This window comes from Chanodichthys erythropterus, chromosome 14 (genome assembly GCF_024489055.1).
Source record: "Chanodichthys erythropterus isolate Z2021 chromosome 14, ASM2448905v1, whole genome shotgun sequence".
NCBI lineage: Eukaryota > Metazoa > Chordata > Actinopteri > Cypriniformes > Xenocyprididae > Chanodichthys > Chanodichthys erythropterus.
The window spans coordinates 13,477,590-13,494,660 of record NC_090234.1 but is presented as its reverse complement, the minus strand read 5'-3'; the positions used below and the strand labels follow the sequence as shown (position 1 = coordinate 13,494,660).

Genomic DNA, 17,071 nt, shown 5'->3' with positions numbered 1-17,071 from the left:
AAACAAAACAAAAAAAAAACGACATGATGGTGGATTTGGGCTAAATAACACATTTCCAAGGCGTTGCTATGCGGTTGTTATCAGGCGTTTCCATTAATTTCCCGTTCACAGAATCATTTAGTGGTTAATTACTCATTAATCATTAAGGAATGCCACAAAGTGTTGGCTGGGAAACTAATAACTATATTCGGGTATTTTCTGAAGAAATGGCGATTACTATGGCATCGTTAGGGTGTTGCCATGCGGTAGCAAAGCATTTCCAGTATTTGCTAAGGTGTTGCTGTGCGGTTGTTATAAATGGTTTCCATTATATTCTGTTCACAGAATAATTTATTCATAATACTAACGATATTTAGGCATTTTCTCAAGAAATGCCAATTACTATGGCATCGTTAGGGTGTTGCCATGCGGTAGTAACACATTTCTGGTATTTGCTAAGGCGTTGCTATGCGGTTGTTATCAGGCGTTTCCATTAATTTCCCGTTCACAGAATCATTTAGTGGTTAATTAGTCATTAATCATTAAGGAATGCCACAAAGTGTTGGCTGGGAAACTAATAACTATATTCGTGTATTTTCTGAAGAAATGCTGATTACTATGGCATCGTTAGGGTGTTGCCATGCGGTAGCAAAGCATTTCCAGTATTTGCTAAGGTGTTGCTGTGCGGTTGTTATAAATGGTTTCCATTATATTTAATTTGCAGAATTCATTAAATTACCCATTAAACAAAAAATTTAAGTAATGCCACAAAGTGTTGGCTGGAAAATATAATACTAACTATATTCGGGCATTTTCTGAAGAAATGCCGATTACTATGGCATCGTTAGGGTGTTGCCATGCGGTAGCAACACATTTCCAGTATTTGCAAGGCGTTTCCATTATACTTTGTTCATAGAATAATTTATTAATTAAATTACTCATTAAACATTAAATCAATTAAGTAATGACACAAAGTTTTTGCTGGGAATATAATAAGCTACTAACTATATTCGGGCATTTTCTGAAGAAATGCAGATTACTATGGCGTCGTTAGGGTGTTGCTATGCTAAAAGTGGTTGTCGGGGCGTTGCTAAGTGCCCCCAGTCTCTCGATATGGCTCTCGTGTCCCTCCTCCTTTTTCTCAGCTGCCTTCTGGTCCAGCAGGTGAAAATGCGGCGTCTGATCACTGAGTAAAGACGCAGCGTGATTTGAGGAATCATGCGTGTCTGGAGAATCAAGTTTATTCGAGGCAAACCGCTCTAATGACGCGCGTTTGAACCTCGCGCTTGATGGCGCGTGCGTGCATGACCTCACTATTCCTCACAGCTGTGCGAGAGAGAGAGAAAGAGAGCAGCAGCAGACGCGCTCGCGCTTCCCAGCGCTCCGTCGGTATGTCTCAAGCCGTTCTCCGTGTATTAAAATGACCACATGCGGGCCAAGTTGATCCGCGCCCGCCTGCTCGTCAACGACAGCGTTGCGCACTGGAAGCAAACATGGACGAGTCGTCGCTGCTGGATCTGTTGGAGTGTTCGGTGTGTCTGGAGCGGCTGGACACGAGCGCCAAAGTGCTGCCCTGTCAGCACACCTTCTGCCGCCGCTGCCTCGAGAACATCGTGAGCTCCAGACACGAGCTGCGCTGCCCGGAGTGCCGCATCCTGGTGGACTGCGCGGTCGACGATCTCCCGGCCAACATCCTGCTGGTCCGCTTACTGGACGGGATTAAACAGCGACCGAAGAACGGAGGAGGGAGGACGTCGCTGGTGGGATGCGCGGCCGGAGTGTCGGCTTCGCCCCCGGGGACGGCTGTGCGGGACCTGCCCGTCGCCACGCGCAGCTCCCCGGTCAAGGTTTGTGCGGTTCTGATTCGTGTTGTGCTGTGGATGAGTGAACGCGCACGTGCTGATGTTTGCCAGAAGCTTCAGTACTTGGACAGTGTAACTACACTGTAAAAATGATTTGTCGAAGTTGTAAATGAAATCAAGGTTATTGGAAATACTATGTTTATATGGTGATTTATAGACAGTGCAAGTATAATATGTAGTTTTTGGCAGGTAATGTATACAAAGTTGACCCTTAATGCAGGGGTTTTCACTCTTTTTAGATGCTATGGACCCCCAAATATTACCCAAAAAAGCCAGCTATATTTTATAAACACCAAATGTATACACTGAATTAATATTATAAATCTAAAATGAGTTTCCATTAAGTTATATTACTTTTTTTCTACTAACTACAGTAATGTACTGTTAAATGTAGCATTTATTTATTTATATTAATCAATATTTTTAATCTAATTTAACGTAATAACTAATTTTTAATAACATTTTATTCTATTTTTTTTTTTCATTTATTTTAATCCTATTATTATTATTATTACAGTTTTCCCTGTCACCCTGTCCAAATAGTTGTTTTTCCTTCCCTATCTCTGTGTTATGTAAGAAACAGCCCACATTGTGAGAGATTTCTTCATCTGCACTGGTGCTGTCAGTGTTTGGTGACGTCACGGCAGTTTATTTGCTCTCTGCTCAGATCAGAGATGGTGTGTTTTGTGCTGGATCTGCTGGGAACGAGACGCTGCATGAAGCCATGAGCGCTGCTTTAATGTAAACATGAGCATGATGAAGAAATATTAACTGACTGGAGCTCCAGTGCTGCTGCGGTTATTGTTTGTTATTGTTGTGTGTCAGAAATGTTGCTGCTGTTCTTCTCTCCACATGCAGGTTTGATGTGCAGTACCAGTCAAAAGTGTGAGCACTTCACTGAATTTATTTTCATTATCAGATATTTTATTCTAAAGGCTTTCGCTTCAGTGCTTGAAATTAGTTTTGTAGACAAAGGTAAAGTTTGCATATGACAAAATGGATTCCCTTTTTTTCTTTAATGGACAGTGAAGGAGAGCATCATCTTGTGCACGTCATGTTTTTCCTTCAATAGTGTTTAAATCATCTCATGATAAGGTGTGATCAGTGGTAAATTAATGATCACACTTAATTTATGGGCCATTTACACGATACCATTTTCAACTAAAAACTGAAAACTTTCTATGTGTTTTGGCCGTTTATTTACATGATGACAGCGTTTTGGGGGCCTGTAAATGCAAATGTTTGATAACGGGATTCAGAGTGCACGTTTTTGAAAACGATACCATTATCATCTCTGTGTAATCTACAAAAATGCGAATTTGAGAAAACAGTGACGTCATGCACATGCGAGTTAGGCTACATGTTCAGTCTTTAGGCGTGTAGTTTCTTTACAAAATGACATCGCCATCTACTGGCCTGTTAGCAGAATACAGCACTTTTAGTTGTTTTTGCGGATCCGTGTGAACGTGGATCGTTTTGACAATGTTGTTGTCTGTACGCGAGAAACTCAAAGGAAAAACCTTTCTGCTTTTTGTATGTCATTATCGTATAAAGGTACACTAAAAAATGCTGGGTTAAAGACAACCCAAGTTGGGTTAAAAATAAAGCAATACAGTCACTTTTAAACAATAATTGAGTTAAATAAAACTACCCAGCAGGTTGGGCAAAAATTTAACCCAACCGCTGGGTTAAAACAGCCCAACCGCTGGGTTAAAACAGCCCAACCGCTGGGCTAAAACAGCCCAACCGCTGGGTTAAAACAGCCCAACCGCTGGGTTAAAACAGCCCAACCGCTGGGTTAAAACAGCCCAACCGCTTTGTTAAAACAACCCAACCGCTGGGTTAAAACAGCCCAACCGCTGGGTTAAAACAGCCCAACCGCTGGGCTAAAACAACCCAACCGCTGGGCTAAAACAACCCAACCACTGGGCTAAAACAGCTTAACCGCTGGGTTAAAACATCCCAACCGCTGGGTTAAAACATCCCAACCGCTGGGCTAAAACAACCCAATCGCTGGGTTAAAACATCCCAACCGCTGGGCTAAAACAACCCAACCGCTGGGCTAAAACAACCCAACCACTGGGCTAAAACAGCTTAACCGCTGGGTTAAAACATCCCAACCGCTGGGTTAAAACATCCCAACCGCTGGGCTAAAACAGCCCAACCACTGGGTTAAAACAGCCCAACCACTGGGCTAAAACAGCTTAACCGCTGGGTTAAAACATCCCAACCGCTGGGTTAAAACATCCCAACCGCTGGGTTAAAACATCCCAACCGCTGGGCTAAAACAACCCAACCGCTGGGCTAAAACAGCTTAACCGCTGGGTTAAAACATCCCAACCGCTGGGCTAAAACAACCCAACCGCTGGGCTAAAACAACCCAACCACTGGGCTAAAACAGCTTAACCGCTGGGTTAAAACATCCCAACCGCTGGGTTAAAACATCCCAACCGCTGGGCTAAAACAGCCCAACCGCTGGGTTAAAACAGCCCAACCGCTGGGCTAAAACAGCTTAACCGCTGGGTTAAAACATCCCAACCGCTGGGTTAAAACATCCCAACCGCTGGGTTAAAACATCCCAACCGCTGGGCTAAAACAACCCAACCGCTGGGCTAAAACAGCTTAACTGCTGGGTTAAAACATCCCAACCGCTGGGTTAAAACATCCCAACCGCTGGGCTAAAACAGCCCAACCACTGGGTTAAAACAACCCAACCACTGGGCTAAAACAGCTTAACCGCTGGGTTAAAACATCCCAACCGCTGGGTTAAAACATCCCAACCGCTGGGTTAAAACATCCCAACCGCTGGGCTAAAACAACCCAACCGCTGGGCTAAAACAGCTTAACTGCTGGGTTAAAACATCCCAACCGCTGGGTTAAAACAACCCAACCGCTGGGCTAAAACAGCTTAACTGCTGGGTTAAAACATCCCAACCGCTGGGTTAAAACATCCCAACCGCTGGGCTAAAACAGCCCAACCACTGGGTTAAAACAGCCCAACCACTGGGTTAAAACATCCCAACCGCTGGGTTAAAACATCCCAACCGCTGGGTTAAAACATCCCAACCGCTGGGCTAAAACATCCCAACCGCTGGGCTAAAACAGCCCAACCGCTGGGTTAAAACATCCCAACCGCTGGGCTAAAACATCCCAACCGCTGGGCTAAAACAGCTTAACCGCTGGGTTAAAACATCCCAACCGCTGGGTTAAAACAGCCCAACCGCTGGGCTAAAACTGCCCAACCGCTGGGTTAAAACAGCCCAACCGCTGGGCTAAAACAACCCAACTGCTGGGTTTATCCATTTTCAACCCAACTTGGGTTGTTTTTAACCCAACATTTTTTAGAGTGAAAACTCTAAAACACTATTGAAGGAGGAACAGGCTCTGAAAATATATAATATAATATAATATAATATAATATAATATAATATAATATAATATAATATAATATAATATAATATAATATAATATAATATAATATAATATAATATAATATAATATAATATAATATAATAATGCTTTATAGCAGTGCTTTTTTATACTCTTTAGCAAACTGTGAAATGTAAATGACACACATTGCCATTATCCTACATAATTTTGATTAGATCAAATAACCATGATTGGAGTAATCAATAATTGTGACAGGCCTACTTCTAAATGCATAAATGTAAACATCAATATAGCATAATGCAATGATTTAACTATAATCATGTCATAATAAAGAATGAGCAAATGTATCTGATATGTATTGTATGCAACAGCCATGATGATGTTATTGGACGACTGCATTTGGCTGTTGCTATAGTAGCAGGATGTTTTCCTATGGCATGGACTGATGGGTAAGATGTTTCTTTGAGATGCTCTGCCATTGTTGTCTTGGTCTATTGTTGTGCTTGTGTCTGTTGAAGCGGTCAAACACACATCAGTCCCACAGGAGCGGCGCAGGACTCACTGAAGTGTGAAGTGATGTCCATCACAGGTCAGAGGACAGACTCTGCTGACGCGGCGTTAGTGAGGACTGATGCGGTGCTTCTGTGTGTTTTGTGGCTCCTCTGATAACGCTGTCGCTCACGTCAGCAGAGCGGTCGCTCCGCATTCATACTCTCTCAGAAAACAGCTTCTAAGATGGGGGGAATTGGCTGAGTTCATTTAAACATGGCAAAATATGAGCTGAGAATAATGGTAGCTGAGTTTTTTCAAATATACAATGATGCAATGAGTGAGGGATGAGTAGAAGGTTATGCAGATTTCATGTTGGCGACACATGAGTGTGAAAAGCAATGCACAGTGTATTTTGTGGTTTCATGGATGGTGCATGGCCATTATAAACCCATATTGATCGTCTTTTGCAGACACTCTGAAGTCAGACAGATGCTCTGATGTTCTTTCACAAGTCATGTTTGGCATAAAGTATTCATCTCAAACACCTCCATTAGATAGAAAATAAGATGAGGAATTGATATCCTAAGAATTTCTCATGAAATATTAACTGTAAAGCTACTGTATCATATTTCTAAGGCCTCTAAATGATCAATATGTTGCTGAAGAACTTGTTGCAGTTGGTGAGTTGGTTTTGTGATTGATATCTAACCGTACTGAGGCGTCTTGACTGAAGTGTGTCATTGGAGGAACATTCAGCCCGTTATTACAGCCGATGTCTCGTACGCACAGACGTACTCTCTCTCACTGGAAGTCAGCTGACCTGCTGAGAGATGTCTTTATTGTTGCTCGGCTGCACACAGCGGGACCAAATCTCTTGTATTTCTGCTAGATTTTGTCAGTCTAATGCCTGTAGCCGCTCAGCAGCAGCATTCCCACCATCCACAGACACATTAACCCACTTCTGCCGCATGCCATGACATTTTTGACAAGTTCTAATGACGGCTGCTCATTTGTGTTTTTTGTTTGTAAATTGATTTATTCATAAGTCCTACCAATCTCTGTGTAATAATGCTGCCATCTTTCTTGTCATTTTTACACCCCTCTAATTTGGCTCCAAATCTCAGGTGAAAATTGTCATTTTGACCCCCCTCCTCTACAAAATAGTGGATTACTTGGTAAATATACATCCGTGACATTTAATATTTTAGCTTTCATCACTATTTATGTTTGTCTTTCTACAGAAAAAATATGGACAAAATCAAAATTTGAGCCTGGGAAGTTACTGAAATTTGGTTGATTTGACACGGAATGACCCTACTAAATAAAGTATTAAAAAAAACCCCAGCTTAATCATGTTAAAAGTCTGCTTTAACAAAAGCACACAAACACAACAGCTTCTCATCCCTACAGGCTCGCCGTTGTAAATGCACTGTCAGCTGGAGACTTGAAGAATGAAACGTCCTCCTTTGCCCTTGAAGGAATATTCCCTCCATTTTCTAGAGTTATGATCCGACTGAAAAACATTAGCTGCGCTCGCGGGTTCTGGACTGCTGAAGCTCAGTGAATTCAGACCCCACAAAAGTGTTTTATCTGCCTTCCTTTCTTTCACCAAGTAGAATTTATCAAATGTTCAGCACAGGGTTTTCTGTATCTTCTGCTTTGAGTATCTTCACGCACACAGTCATCTACTAAAAATGATTATGAACATTGATACCTTCTATTTTCTATGTGCCCTTGTAAATATATGTATATAGTTTAACTGTGGCATTAGTAATAAAATGAGGCCGTAACCACAGTAATGTAAGACCATGAATGAATCCTCTGTGGTTTGGTCATTTATAGCTTCACATTTAGAGACCATAATTACTACAAACTCATTCCCATTACAGATTTTTGGGTCTGAATGTACTACATTTCTGCCAAAATATGACTTCAGTCACTTCAGTTGGTTTTACTACGGTAAGTGCACTGTGTTTTCAGATTTTGGACTTGCATTCAGGTCTGTACGCATGGTTTTATAAATACAGAGTTCCTACACTCTAAAAAATGCTGGGTTAAAAGCAACTGAAGTTGGGTTGAAAATGGACAAGCCCAGTGATTAGGTTAAATGTTTGCCTAACGTGCTGGGCAGTTTTATTTAACCCAACTATTGTTTAAAAATGACTATATGGCTGGCTTAAAATGGACCCTAAATAGGTTAGAAATTAAAAATCAGACACACAATTACTAGAGGCAACAATAATCAAAAGGTGAACGTTTATTAATAAGCAATTTAATAATTGTTTAATTATTTTTCATTAAACTTATTAAGAAATATTTATTTATTAATCATATTAATAAATGTTAATTTTCCACATATTTTGGGTTTATTTTAAACAAGCAATAGAGTAATTTTTACAATAGTTCAGAAAAACAAAACTACCCAGCAGGTTGGACAAACATTTAACCCAATCGCTGGGCTAAAACAACCCAACCGCTGGGCTAAACCAATCCAATCGCTGGGCTAAAACAACCCAATCGCTGGGCTAAACCAACCCAATCGCTGGGCTAAACCAACCCAATCGCTGGGCTAAACCAACCCAATCGCTGGGCTAAAACAACCCAATCGCTGGGCTAAAACAACCCCATTGCTGGGTTAAAACAACCCAACTGCCAGGCTAAAACAACCCAATATCTGGGCTAAAACATCCCAATCGCTGGGCTAAAACACTCCATTCGCTGGGCTAAAACAACCTAACCGCTGGACTAAAACAACCCATTCTCTGGGCTAAACCAACCCAACCGCTGGGATAAAACAATCCAATTTCTGGGCTAAAACAACAAAATATCTGGCATAAAACAACCTAATATCTGGGCTAAAACAACCCCATTGCTAGGTTAAATCAACCCAACTGCCGGGCTAAAACATCCCAATCGCTGGGCTAAAACAACCCCATTGCTGGGTTAAAACAACCCAACTGCCAGGCTAAAACAACCCAATATCTGGGCTAAAACATCCCAATCGCTGGGCTAAAACACTCCATTCGCTGGGCTAAAACAACCTAACCGCTGGACTAAAACAACCCATTCTCTGGGCTAAACCAACCCAACCGCTGGGATAAAACAATCCAATTTCTGGGCTAAAACAACAAAATATCTGGCATAAAACAACCTAATATCTGGGCTAAAACAACCCCATTGCTAGGTTAAATCAACCCAACTGCCGGGCTAAAACATCCCAATCGCTGGGCTAAAACAACCCAACCGCCGGGCTAAAACAACCCATTCACTGGGCTAAAACAACCCCATTGCTAGGTTAAATCAACCCAACTGCCGGGCTAAAACATCCCAATCGCTGGGCTAAAACAACCCAACCGCCGGGCTAAAACAACCCATTCACTGGGCTAAAACAACCCCATTGCTGGGTAAAAAAAACAACCCCATTGCTGGGTTAAAACAACCCAACCGCCGGGCTATAACAACCCAATATATGGGCTAAAACAACCCAATCGCTGGGCTAAAACAACCCATTCACTGGGCTAAAACAACCCAATCGCTGGGCTATAACATCCCAATTGCTGGGTGAAAACAACCCAATCGCTGGGTTTAATCCATTTTCAGTCCAACTTGGGTTGTTTTTAACCCAGCATTTTTTAGAGTGTAAAATGGTGTTTCCTCCCCAGAGAAAATATTGATTTCCCTGATCAATGTATATACATTTTAAAAAGTTTGAAGGTCAAAACATTTGGTAACAGTATATTTAAACCATGTCAGTGGTCAGCAGCATTAATGATCATGAATATAACAGATTCTTAAACATGAGAATCAGGTTAAAGTTGCAATGAATAATCTACACTACAAACTGGAAATACAGAAGAGGCTTAGATTACGTGAGGAATAATTAACTCTGGTCCGTTGAATTATTAGAAAATAATGCACACCTGAGGTGGTAATGCAGCCACAACACAAATCATTATTTTGTAATAAACAGACAAGAGTCAATTATTCTCCACACCTTTTCAGGCTTTTGTTCTTTAAACGCTCTTGTGTGTAGGACTAATTTCTTACATATCTCACCCCAAGCCTCCGTTGCTCATTCCAAAATGTCATTTTAGAGCTAGTAATGGAGGCTTGAGCCACTGATAGCAGACTAATACAGTTATTAATGAAGCTCTTATAGAGCGAGAGAGAGAGATTAAGGCTATGTCCACACGAAGCCAGAGTTTACCCTATTCAATCTTTTTTTTTTCTCGTCTCAAGAAATATCTGCATCCACACGAAACCACTGAAACGACTCAAAACGATGTAGTATACATGCCAGCAGCCAGACCATTATGTGGCGCTGTAATTCTGCCACAGAGATACACTTAAAACAGCGAATAAGACTTGGAGCATGCACATAAACCTTGCGTGCTGAATACAAACTATAGTAAAGCTTAGAAATAACACTTTATTTTACACACTCAACAGTGTACGGCAGCAGCGTCTCTACTAATGGCGAAACTGTAAGTTTATCTGCTTCAAAAACAGCGCAGTAATTACCTCACTAGCTTTTAAGTGTGTGCGTTTAAGGGAGAGAAAGAGGGTAAAAGTGGCAAAAACACAGGAATAATTAGTTGTTTTTATACTATATTTATTTGCTTGGTCTGTGTCATTGTGGGTTTCGTTTCTTTTGCTGTTGTCGGCTGTAAGGACCTTTTGAAATAACTGAAAACTGTTTGGCGGAGTGATAAGGAACTGTAATGGGGTCAAGACTTGCCTGGAACTATCTGTGCGTTTCCCTGAAAATAATTGCACACCTTAGAACATTCGTCAACCAATCAGATTCAAGCATTCAACAGCCCTGGAGTATAAGATTATTGTTATTGATACTGGTAAAATAATCAGTATTCTCGTTCAAACAGATTGGAGCAACAGAAATAGCTGTTGTATCTCATCCCTCACCAAAGCCGAGCTTCGACTGATTCAGTCTTTTCATCTTTGTCTGTGTATACCTGATAAACCTAATATGAATCACAACTCGAAGCATGTTTGTTATGAGCCAATCATATCGTAGCGCTGACATCATTATCATGCATCCATTGGTCGGTGCCGTGTCGTTTGAGAAGTGAGATCAAGACACAGTTATCCAGAGGAAAAACTGCAGGCTTTTTGAGCTGCAGTAAACAGAGACGTGTCTGCAGCCTCCTGCTGTGCTGTGTCTCGTTCTTCAGCTCCGCTCTAAACCACCATTAAAGTTTCATGCTCTCAGTGCCGGTAAAAGTGCAGCATGAAGACGACTGTCAGATGCCACTGACACCGACACTGACTCTGCGTCGCTAGAGACGCGCGGCGCTGCTGATCTCAGCTCATTCAAACAGCACTGAAAGAACAGTTTCCTCTTCTGTCTCGGTATAATTGCACACAAACACTTTGATATGAATGCAGCAGACAGGAGGATCTCTCTGAAACACGTCCCACACCTCCAAACACGCTTGCTGCGGGTCTGATATTTTACTATTATTCATATACTATTATAGTTATTAATGTTTTGATTTGGCTTTTGTTTGTAGAAGTGTTAGTTTTTTGGCAACACTTTACAGTAAGGTCTCATTAACATTATTTTTTACAGCACTTATTAACCTTTATTAATGTTAGTTGATAAAAATGTTAGTTCACGGTGCATTAACTGATGTTAACAGATGCAACTTTTGATCTTACAAAAGTATTAGTATGTTTATGTTAACTGCTGATGATAACAAATGAAACCTTATTGTACAGTATTGCCATTTTTTTTTTTTTTTTTTTTGTGTTAGTTTTAGTTTTTATTTCCAGTTAGTGCTTTTTAGTGCTTCAACTAGTTGGGTATTAATACAAGTCAGTAATTTAGTTTTAAGTTTTTCATCTTTTATTTTATTTTATTTTATTCATTTTATAACAGATATTTATTTGTTTTATTTATCTATTTTATTTTTATTTTTTCTATTAAGTTCAATTTTATTTTAATTTAGTTTTTCTATTTTTCTGTTTTATTTGTTCTTTTATATTTATTTATTGTTCCTATTTTTATTTTATTTATCTGCATTATTTTTATTTATTTTTCTATTAAATTCAATTTTATTTTAATTTAGTTTATTTTATATTTATTTTTCTATTCTATTTTATTTGTTTCCTATTTTTATTTTATTTATCTGTATTATTTTTATTTATTTTTCTATTAAATTAAATTAAATTTTATTTTAATTTTTCTATTTTTCTATTTTGTTTGTTCTTTTATATTTATTTATTGTTCCCATTTTTATTTTATTTATTTATCTTCATTATTTATTTATTTATTTTTCTATTCAATTCAATTTTATTTTAATTTAGTTTATTTTATATGTATTTTTCTATTCTATTGTATTTGTTCCATTATATTTATTTATTGTTCCTATTTTTATTATATTCCGTTTATTTTATTCTTTTTATTTTATTTTATATTTTAATAGTTTAGCTTAAGTTAAAGGAACAGTTCACCCAAAAATGAAAATTTCCTGATTATTTGCTCCCAGGTCATCCAAGATGTAAATGACTTTCCTTCTTCAGCTTAAGAGAAACTTAAGATTGTGGCAAATGTTTTAGGCCGGATTTAATGCAAGTCAACGCCGATCACTATTTTTAATAGTCCAAATCCCATATTTGACTGCTTTGGCTGAACCAAAGCATCTCCTGGACACATATTACAGGGCCAAGGTTAACATTTGTAGTTAAAAAAGTACATTTTTAATTTTTTTTCTGACAATGACTGATCGTTTCACTAGAGAAGAGCCTTATGTGTCAGCTGGAGTTGTATGAATTACATTAAAGTTGCGTAAACATGGATTTTGGACAGTCAAAAATGGACTACGGTGATCACCGTCAAAGGCCATAGACATACAAAGACAGCGTGTGCATGTTATTGTGAATGGGAGAAAGTGAAATGCATAATATGGCGGAATAAGCCCCGCCTTCTAAGTAAAAGAACCAATCGCCAACTGCTAAAGTCACTGCAGCTGCTGTACATAATGAGGAAACTTTCCTTTTTGGGTGAACTATTCCCTTAACAGTAATAAGCCTGGTAATGTCAATCAGGAACGTTTAAATGATGTGAATCCGTTCAGATTAAAGCTCCAGCAGGGCTCTCCTCTCTGGTAATGAGTTTACGAGAGCGCGTTTGACGCTGTGGTTTCAGACACTCCTCATTTGTCTTCTCAGAGTAAACAATGCTCCTCCTGGAAAGACACAGCTGAGACGCGTCCCGAGAGTCAGCCAATTTACTCTATTTTTGTGCTGCTCGGGGACAGTAACACAACACTCATTAGCTCATTTAGAAAGCACAAGAGTAGCTTTTAGTGCAATGATCTCCCTTACCAGAGTGAAAACCAACTGCAAATCAGAAACAAAGAACTTGTATAGCTAAACTAATTATTGTACAGTGAAATGAAAGATTATTTTCTTTTTATTTGAAATGCAAAGCAAATCACTGGCATCAGATGAATAAGCGTGGCATCAGTGCTTCACATTATGACACACTTTATTTGAAAGGAATCAAACTAATATTATAAAACATTTCAGATTGGATGAGATGCGTTTCATCATTTTAATGTTACCTGGGTTATTACCAATAACTTCAGCTAAAACTATTGAAGCATTTTTGTTAATGGAAATTAAATAAAATATAAATATTAGAATAAAAACTTTGTTACTTTGGCAACTACAGTACCTAAAATAAGTTTACATCGAAATAAACATAATAAATAAAATAAACAAAAACTAAAACGGAACTAAAACTATTAAAATCGTTTTCAGTATTGAAAGTAATGCTGAAATAAAATAAAATATACATATTAGATTAAAAAACTTAAAACTAAAAGAGAGAATTAGAAATGTCGCCTTCACAACTAACTCGAATTTAAATAAAACTAAAATGACCAAAAATAAACTAAACTTAAATAGAAATATTTATATATAAAAAAAAAAGCACAAAACAAAAATGACTAAAAAGTTAACCAAAATTAAAATATCTAAATAAAAGCTAATTCAAAACTATAATAGTAATTTAGTAATATTAACTCTTTCCGTTGATGGAATTTTCCAGGAATGCGTGTTTTACGGTAGGGGGCGCTATTACACATCTTCTGAAAGAGCACAGAATCTCCAGATCAAAACACAGACAAAGAAGAAGCAGAAACAAGCGTTGCTGACGCACATAAATGACACGATCATCAGACATTAGAACTGTCTAACGTTAATGAGGAAACGACTGTGAAGATGATGGACTCGATCTGTGACTGAATCCCATCCGGACAAAGTTGTTCTTTTTTATGAAACTGATCCACATTGAAGTGTTGATAAAATAAATAATGCATGAAGCTAGAATAAATGTTTTATTTAGAGGGTCTGTTCTTTCTTCTGATATATATTGCATGTTCAGATATTTGTACAACGGGCCATGAAAGTTTTGTGCAAATGATCAAAAATGCCGGTGGTGACTGGCAACTTTTCTGGCGGTGAAAGAGTAAAATAACAGACCTGCAGCAAGCGTCAGAGAGATGGACTGTCTCTTTTGGGGTTGTTGTGAATGTCTGATGATGGCGAGAGCTCATTCATCCTCCCGCATCTCCAGTGTTGAGTGGGAGAGTTTGTAATCATGTCAGTGTTGTTTCTAGCCTCAGCTTACGTTAACAAAATTTACCCATATCAACTATATCTTCCTCTCTGTCTCAGACGTTACGCCCACAATCCGCCCACAGACCGTTCACTGACCGTCTGATCCAGATCACACACACAGACTATGGTTAGTGGTTACAGTTACTACTGCACCACAGTGTCCAACATGTTTTGTCTTGCTCAGCTGGGAAGGTTTGCAAGGTTTTGGACTGACACGCTTCTGTGCCAGGATTTGCAGAGGTTTACTAGGTTAGTGGCATCAGATGTTTGGAAGAGTCACTTAATAGCAAGTCGACTTGATCTCAAGTGTATAATCTTTGTTATATCTGTAAAATAATAATCATTTTAAGTCATCCACAGATTTTAACTAAAAAGTGGTTTCTGTTCAGCTATTCATATGAAATCGGTTTTATTTCCCCCAAATTCCATTTTTCAGTTTTATTTTTTTGGGGCAATATTTTTGTTTTGTTTTTATGGTTAAAATAATTTTTAGGGTGACACTTTACACTCTAAATAATGCTGGGTTAAAAACAACCCCAAATTGGGTTAAATATGGATTGATCAGACACATAATTACTAGAGGCAACAATAATAATCAAAAGTTGAACATTTATTAATAAGCAATTTAATAAATGTTTATTGTTTATTATTTATTAAACATATTAATAAATGTTAATTTCCAACCTATTTTGGGTTCATTTTAGGCGAGCAATAATAATTAAACAATAGTTAGTTTAGTTTAGGGTCCAATTCTCACTATTAACTAGTTGATTATAAGCATGCATATTTCTACGATATTTGCTGTTTATCACTTATAAAGCACATATTAAAGCCTTATTCTACACTACCCTATTCTACATCCCATAATCTTACCCTATCCTATCATACCTAAACATAACAACTACCTTACTAACTATTAATAAGCAGTAATTAGGGGTTTGAGACAAAAGTTGTGAAATAATAAAACTTAATCACTTTTAATAAATTGTTAAATTGTCTAAGTGTGCAGTCCTACTTTTGATTTCTTCATCCAAAATTTGCCAAATTCTGTGACATTCCTGTGGAATACTATACGCTCTAAAAAATGCTGGGTTAAAAACAACCCAAGTTGGGTTGAAAATGGATAAACCCAGTGATTGGTCTTTTTTAACCCAGCAATTGGATTGTTTTAACACGGCTTTTGATTTATTCATCCAAAATTTGTCAAATTCTGTGACATTCCGCGGAATAACCAAGCAATTGGGCTGTTTTAACCCAGCGAATGGGTTGTTTTAGCCCAGTGATTGGATTGTTTTAACCCAGTGATTGGGTTGTTTTAGCCCAGTGATTGGATTGTTTTAACCCAGTGATTGGGTTGTTTTAGCCCAGCGAATGGGTTGTTTTAACCCATTGAATGGGCCGTTTTAGCCCAGTGATTGGATTGTTTTAACCCAGTGATTTGGCTGTTTTAGCCCAGCGAATGAGTTGTTTTAGCCCATTGAATGGGCTGTTTTAGCCCAGTGATTGGGCTTTTTTTAACCCAGCAATTGGATTGTTTTAGCCTAGCAAATGAGCTGTTTTAACCCGGCTTTTGATTTATTCATCCAAAATTTGTCAAATTCTGTGACATTCCATGGAATAACCAAGCAATTGGGCTGTTTTAACCCAGCGAATGGGTTGTTTTAGCCCAATGATTGGATTGTTTAAATCCAGTGATTGGGTTGTTTTAGCCCAGCGAATGGGCTGTTTCAACCCAGTGATGGGATTGTTTTAGCCCAGCAAATGAGCTGTTTTAACCCAGCAATTGGATTGTTTTAGCCCAGCAAATGAGCTGTTTTAACCCAGCAATTGGATTGTTTTAGCCCAGCAAATGGGCTGTTTTAACCCGGCTTTTGATTTATTCATCCAAAATTTGTCAAATTCTGTGACATTCCATGGAATAACCAAGCAATTGGGCTGTTTTAACCCAGCGAATGGGTTGTTTTAGCCCAATGATTGGATTGTTTTAACCCAGTGATTGGGTTGTTTTAGCCCAGCGAATGGGCTGTTTCAACCCAGTGATGGGATTGTTTTAGCCCAGCAAATGAGCTGTTTTAACCCAGCAATTGGATTGTTTTAGCCCAGCAAATGAGCTGTTTTAACCCAGCAATTGGATTGTTTTAGCCCAGCAAATGGGCTGTTTTAACCCGGCTTTTGATTTATTCATCCAAAATTTGTCAAATTCTGTGACATTCCATGGAATAACCAAGCAATTGGGCTGTTTTAACCCAGCGAATGGGTTGTTTTAGCCCAATGATTGGATTGTTTTAACCCAGTGATTGGGTTGTTTTAGCCCAGCGAATGGGCTGTTTCAACCCAGTGATGGGATTGTTTTAGCCCAGCAAATGAGCTGTTTTAACCCAGCAATTGGATTTTTTTAGCCCAGCAAATGAGCTGTTTTAACCCAGCAATTGGATTGTTTTAGCCCAGATAATGGGCTGTTTTAACACTGCTTTTGATTTATTCATCCAAATTTGTCAAATTCCATGACAATCTGCGGAATAACCCAGCAAATGGGCTGTGTTAAATACTCATTGCCTCTAGTAATTATGTGTCTGATTTTTAATTTTAAGCTATTTTGGGTTTATTTTAATCCAGCCATATAGTAATTTTTAAACAATAGTCGAGTTAAATAAAACTACCCAGCACACTGGGCAAACATTTAACCCAACCGCTGGGTTAAA

At 38.7% G+C, this 17,071-nt stretch overlaps 1 protein-coding gene across 1 annotated transcript in view; it reads left to right on the top strand.

Moving 5' to 3' along the window:
- LOC137036411 (E3 ubiquitin-protein ligase SH3RF3-like) overlaps positions 1 to 17,071 on the top strand; it is a 128,633-nt gene continuing 111,562 nt past the window's right edge. Inside the window, exon 1 of the mRNA XM_067410568.1 lies at positions 1 to 1,826. Within this exon, the coding sequence (XP_067266669.1) occupies positions 1,473 to 1,826 (354 nt within the window). The 5' untranslated portion in view covers positions 1 to 1,472. The remainder of the gene's footprint in view (positions 1,827 to 17,071) is intronic.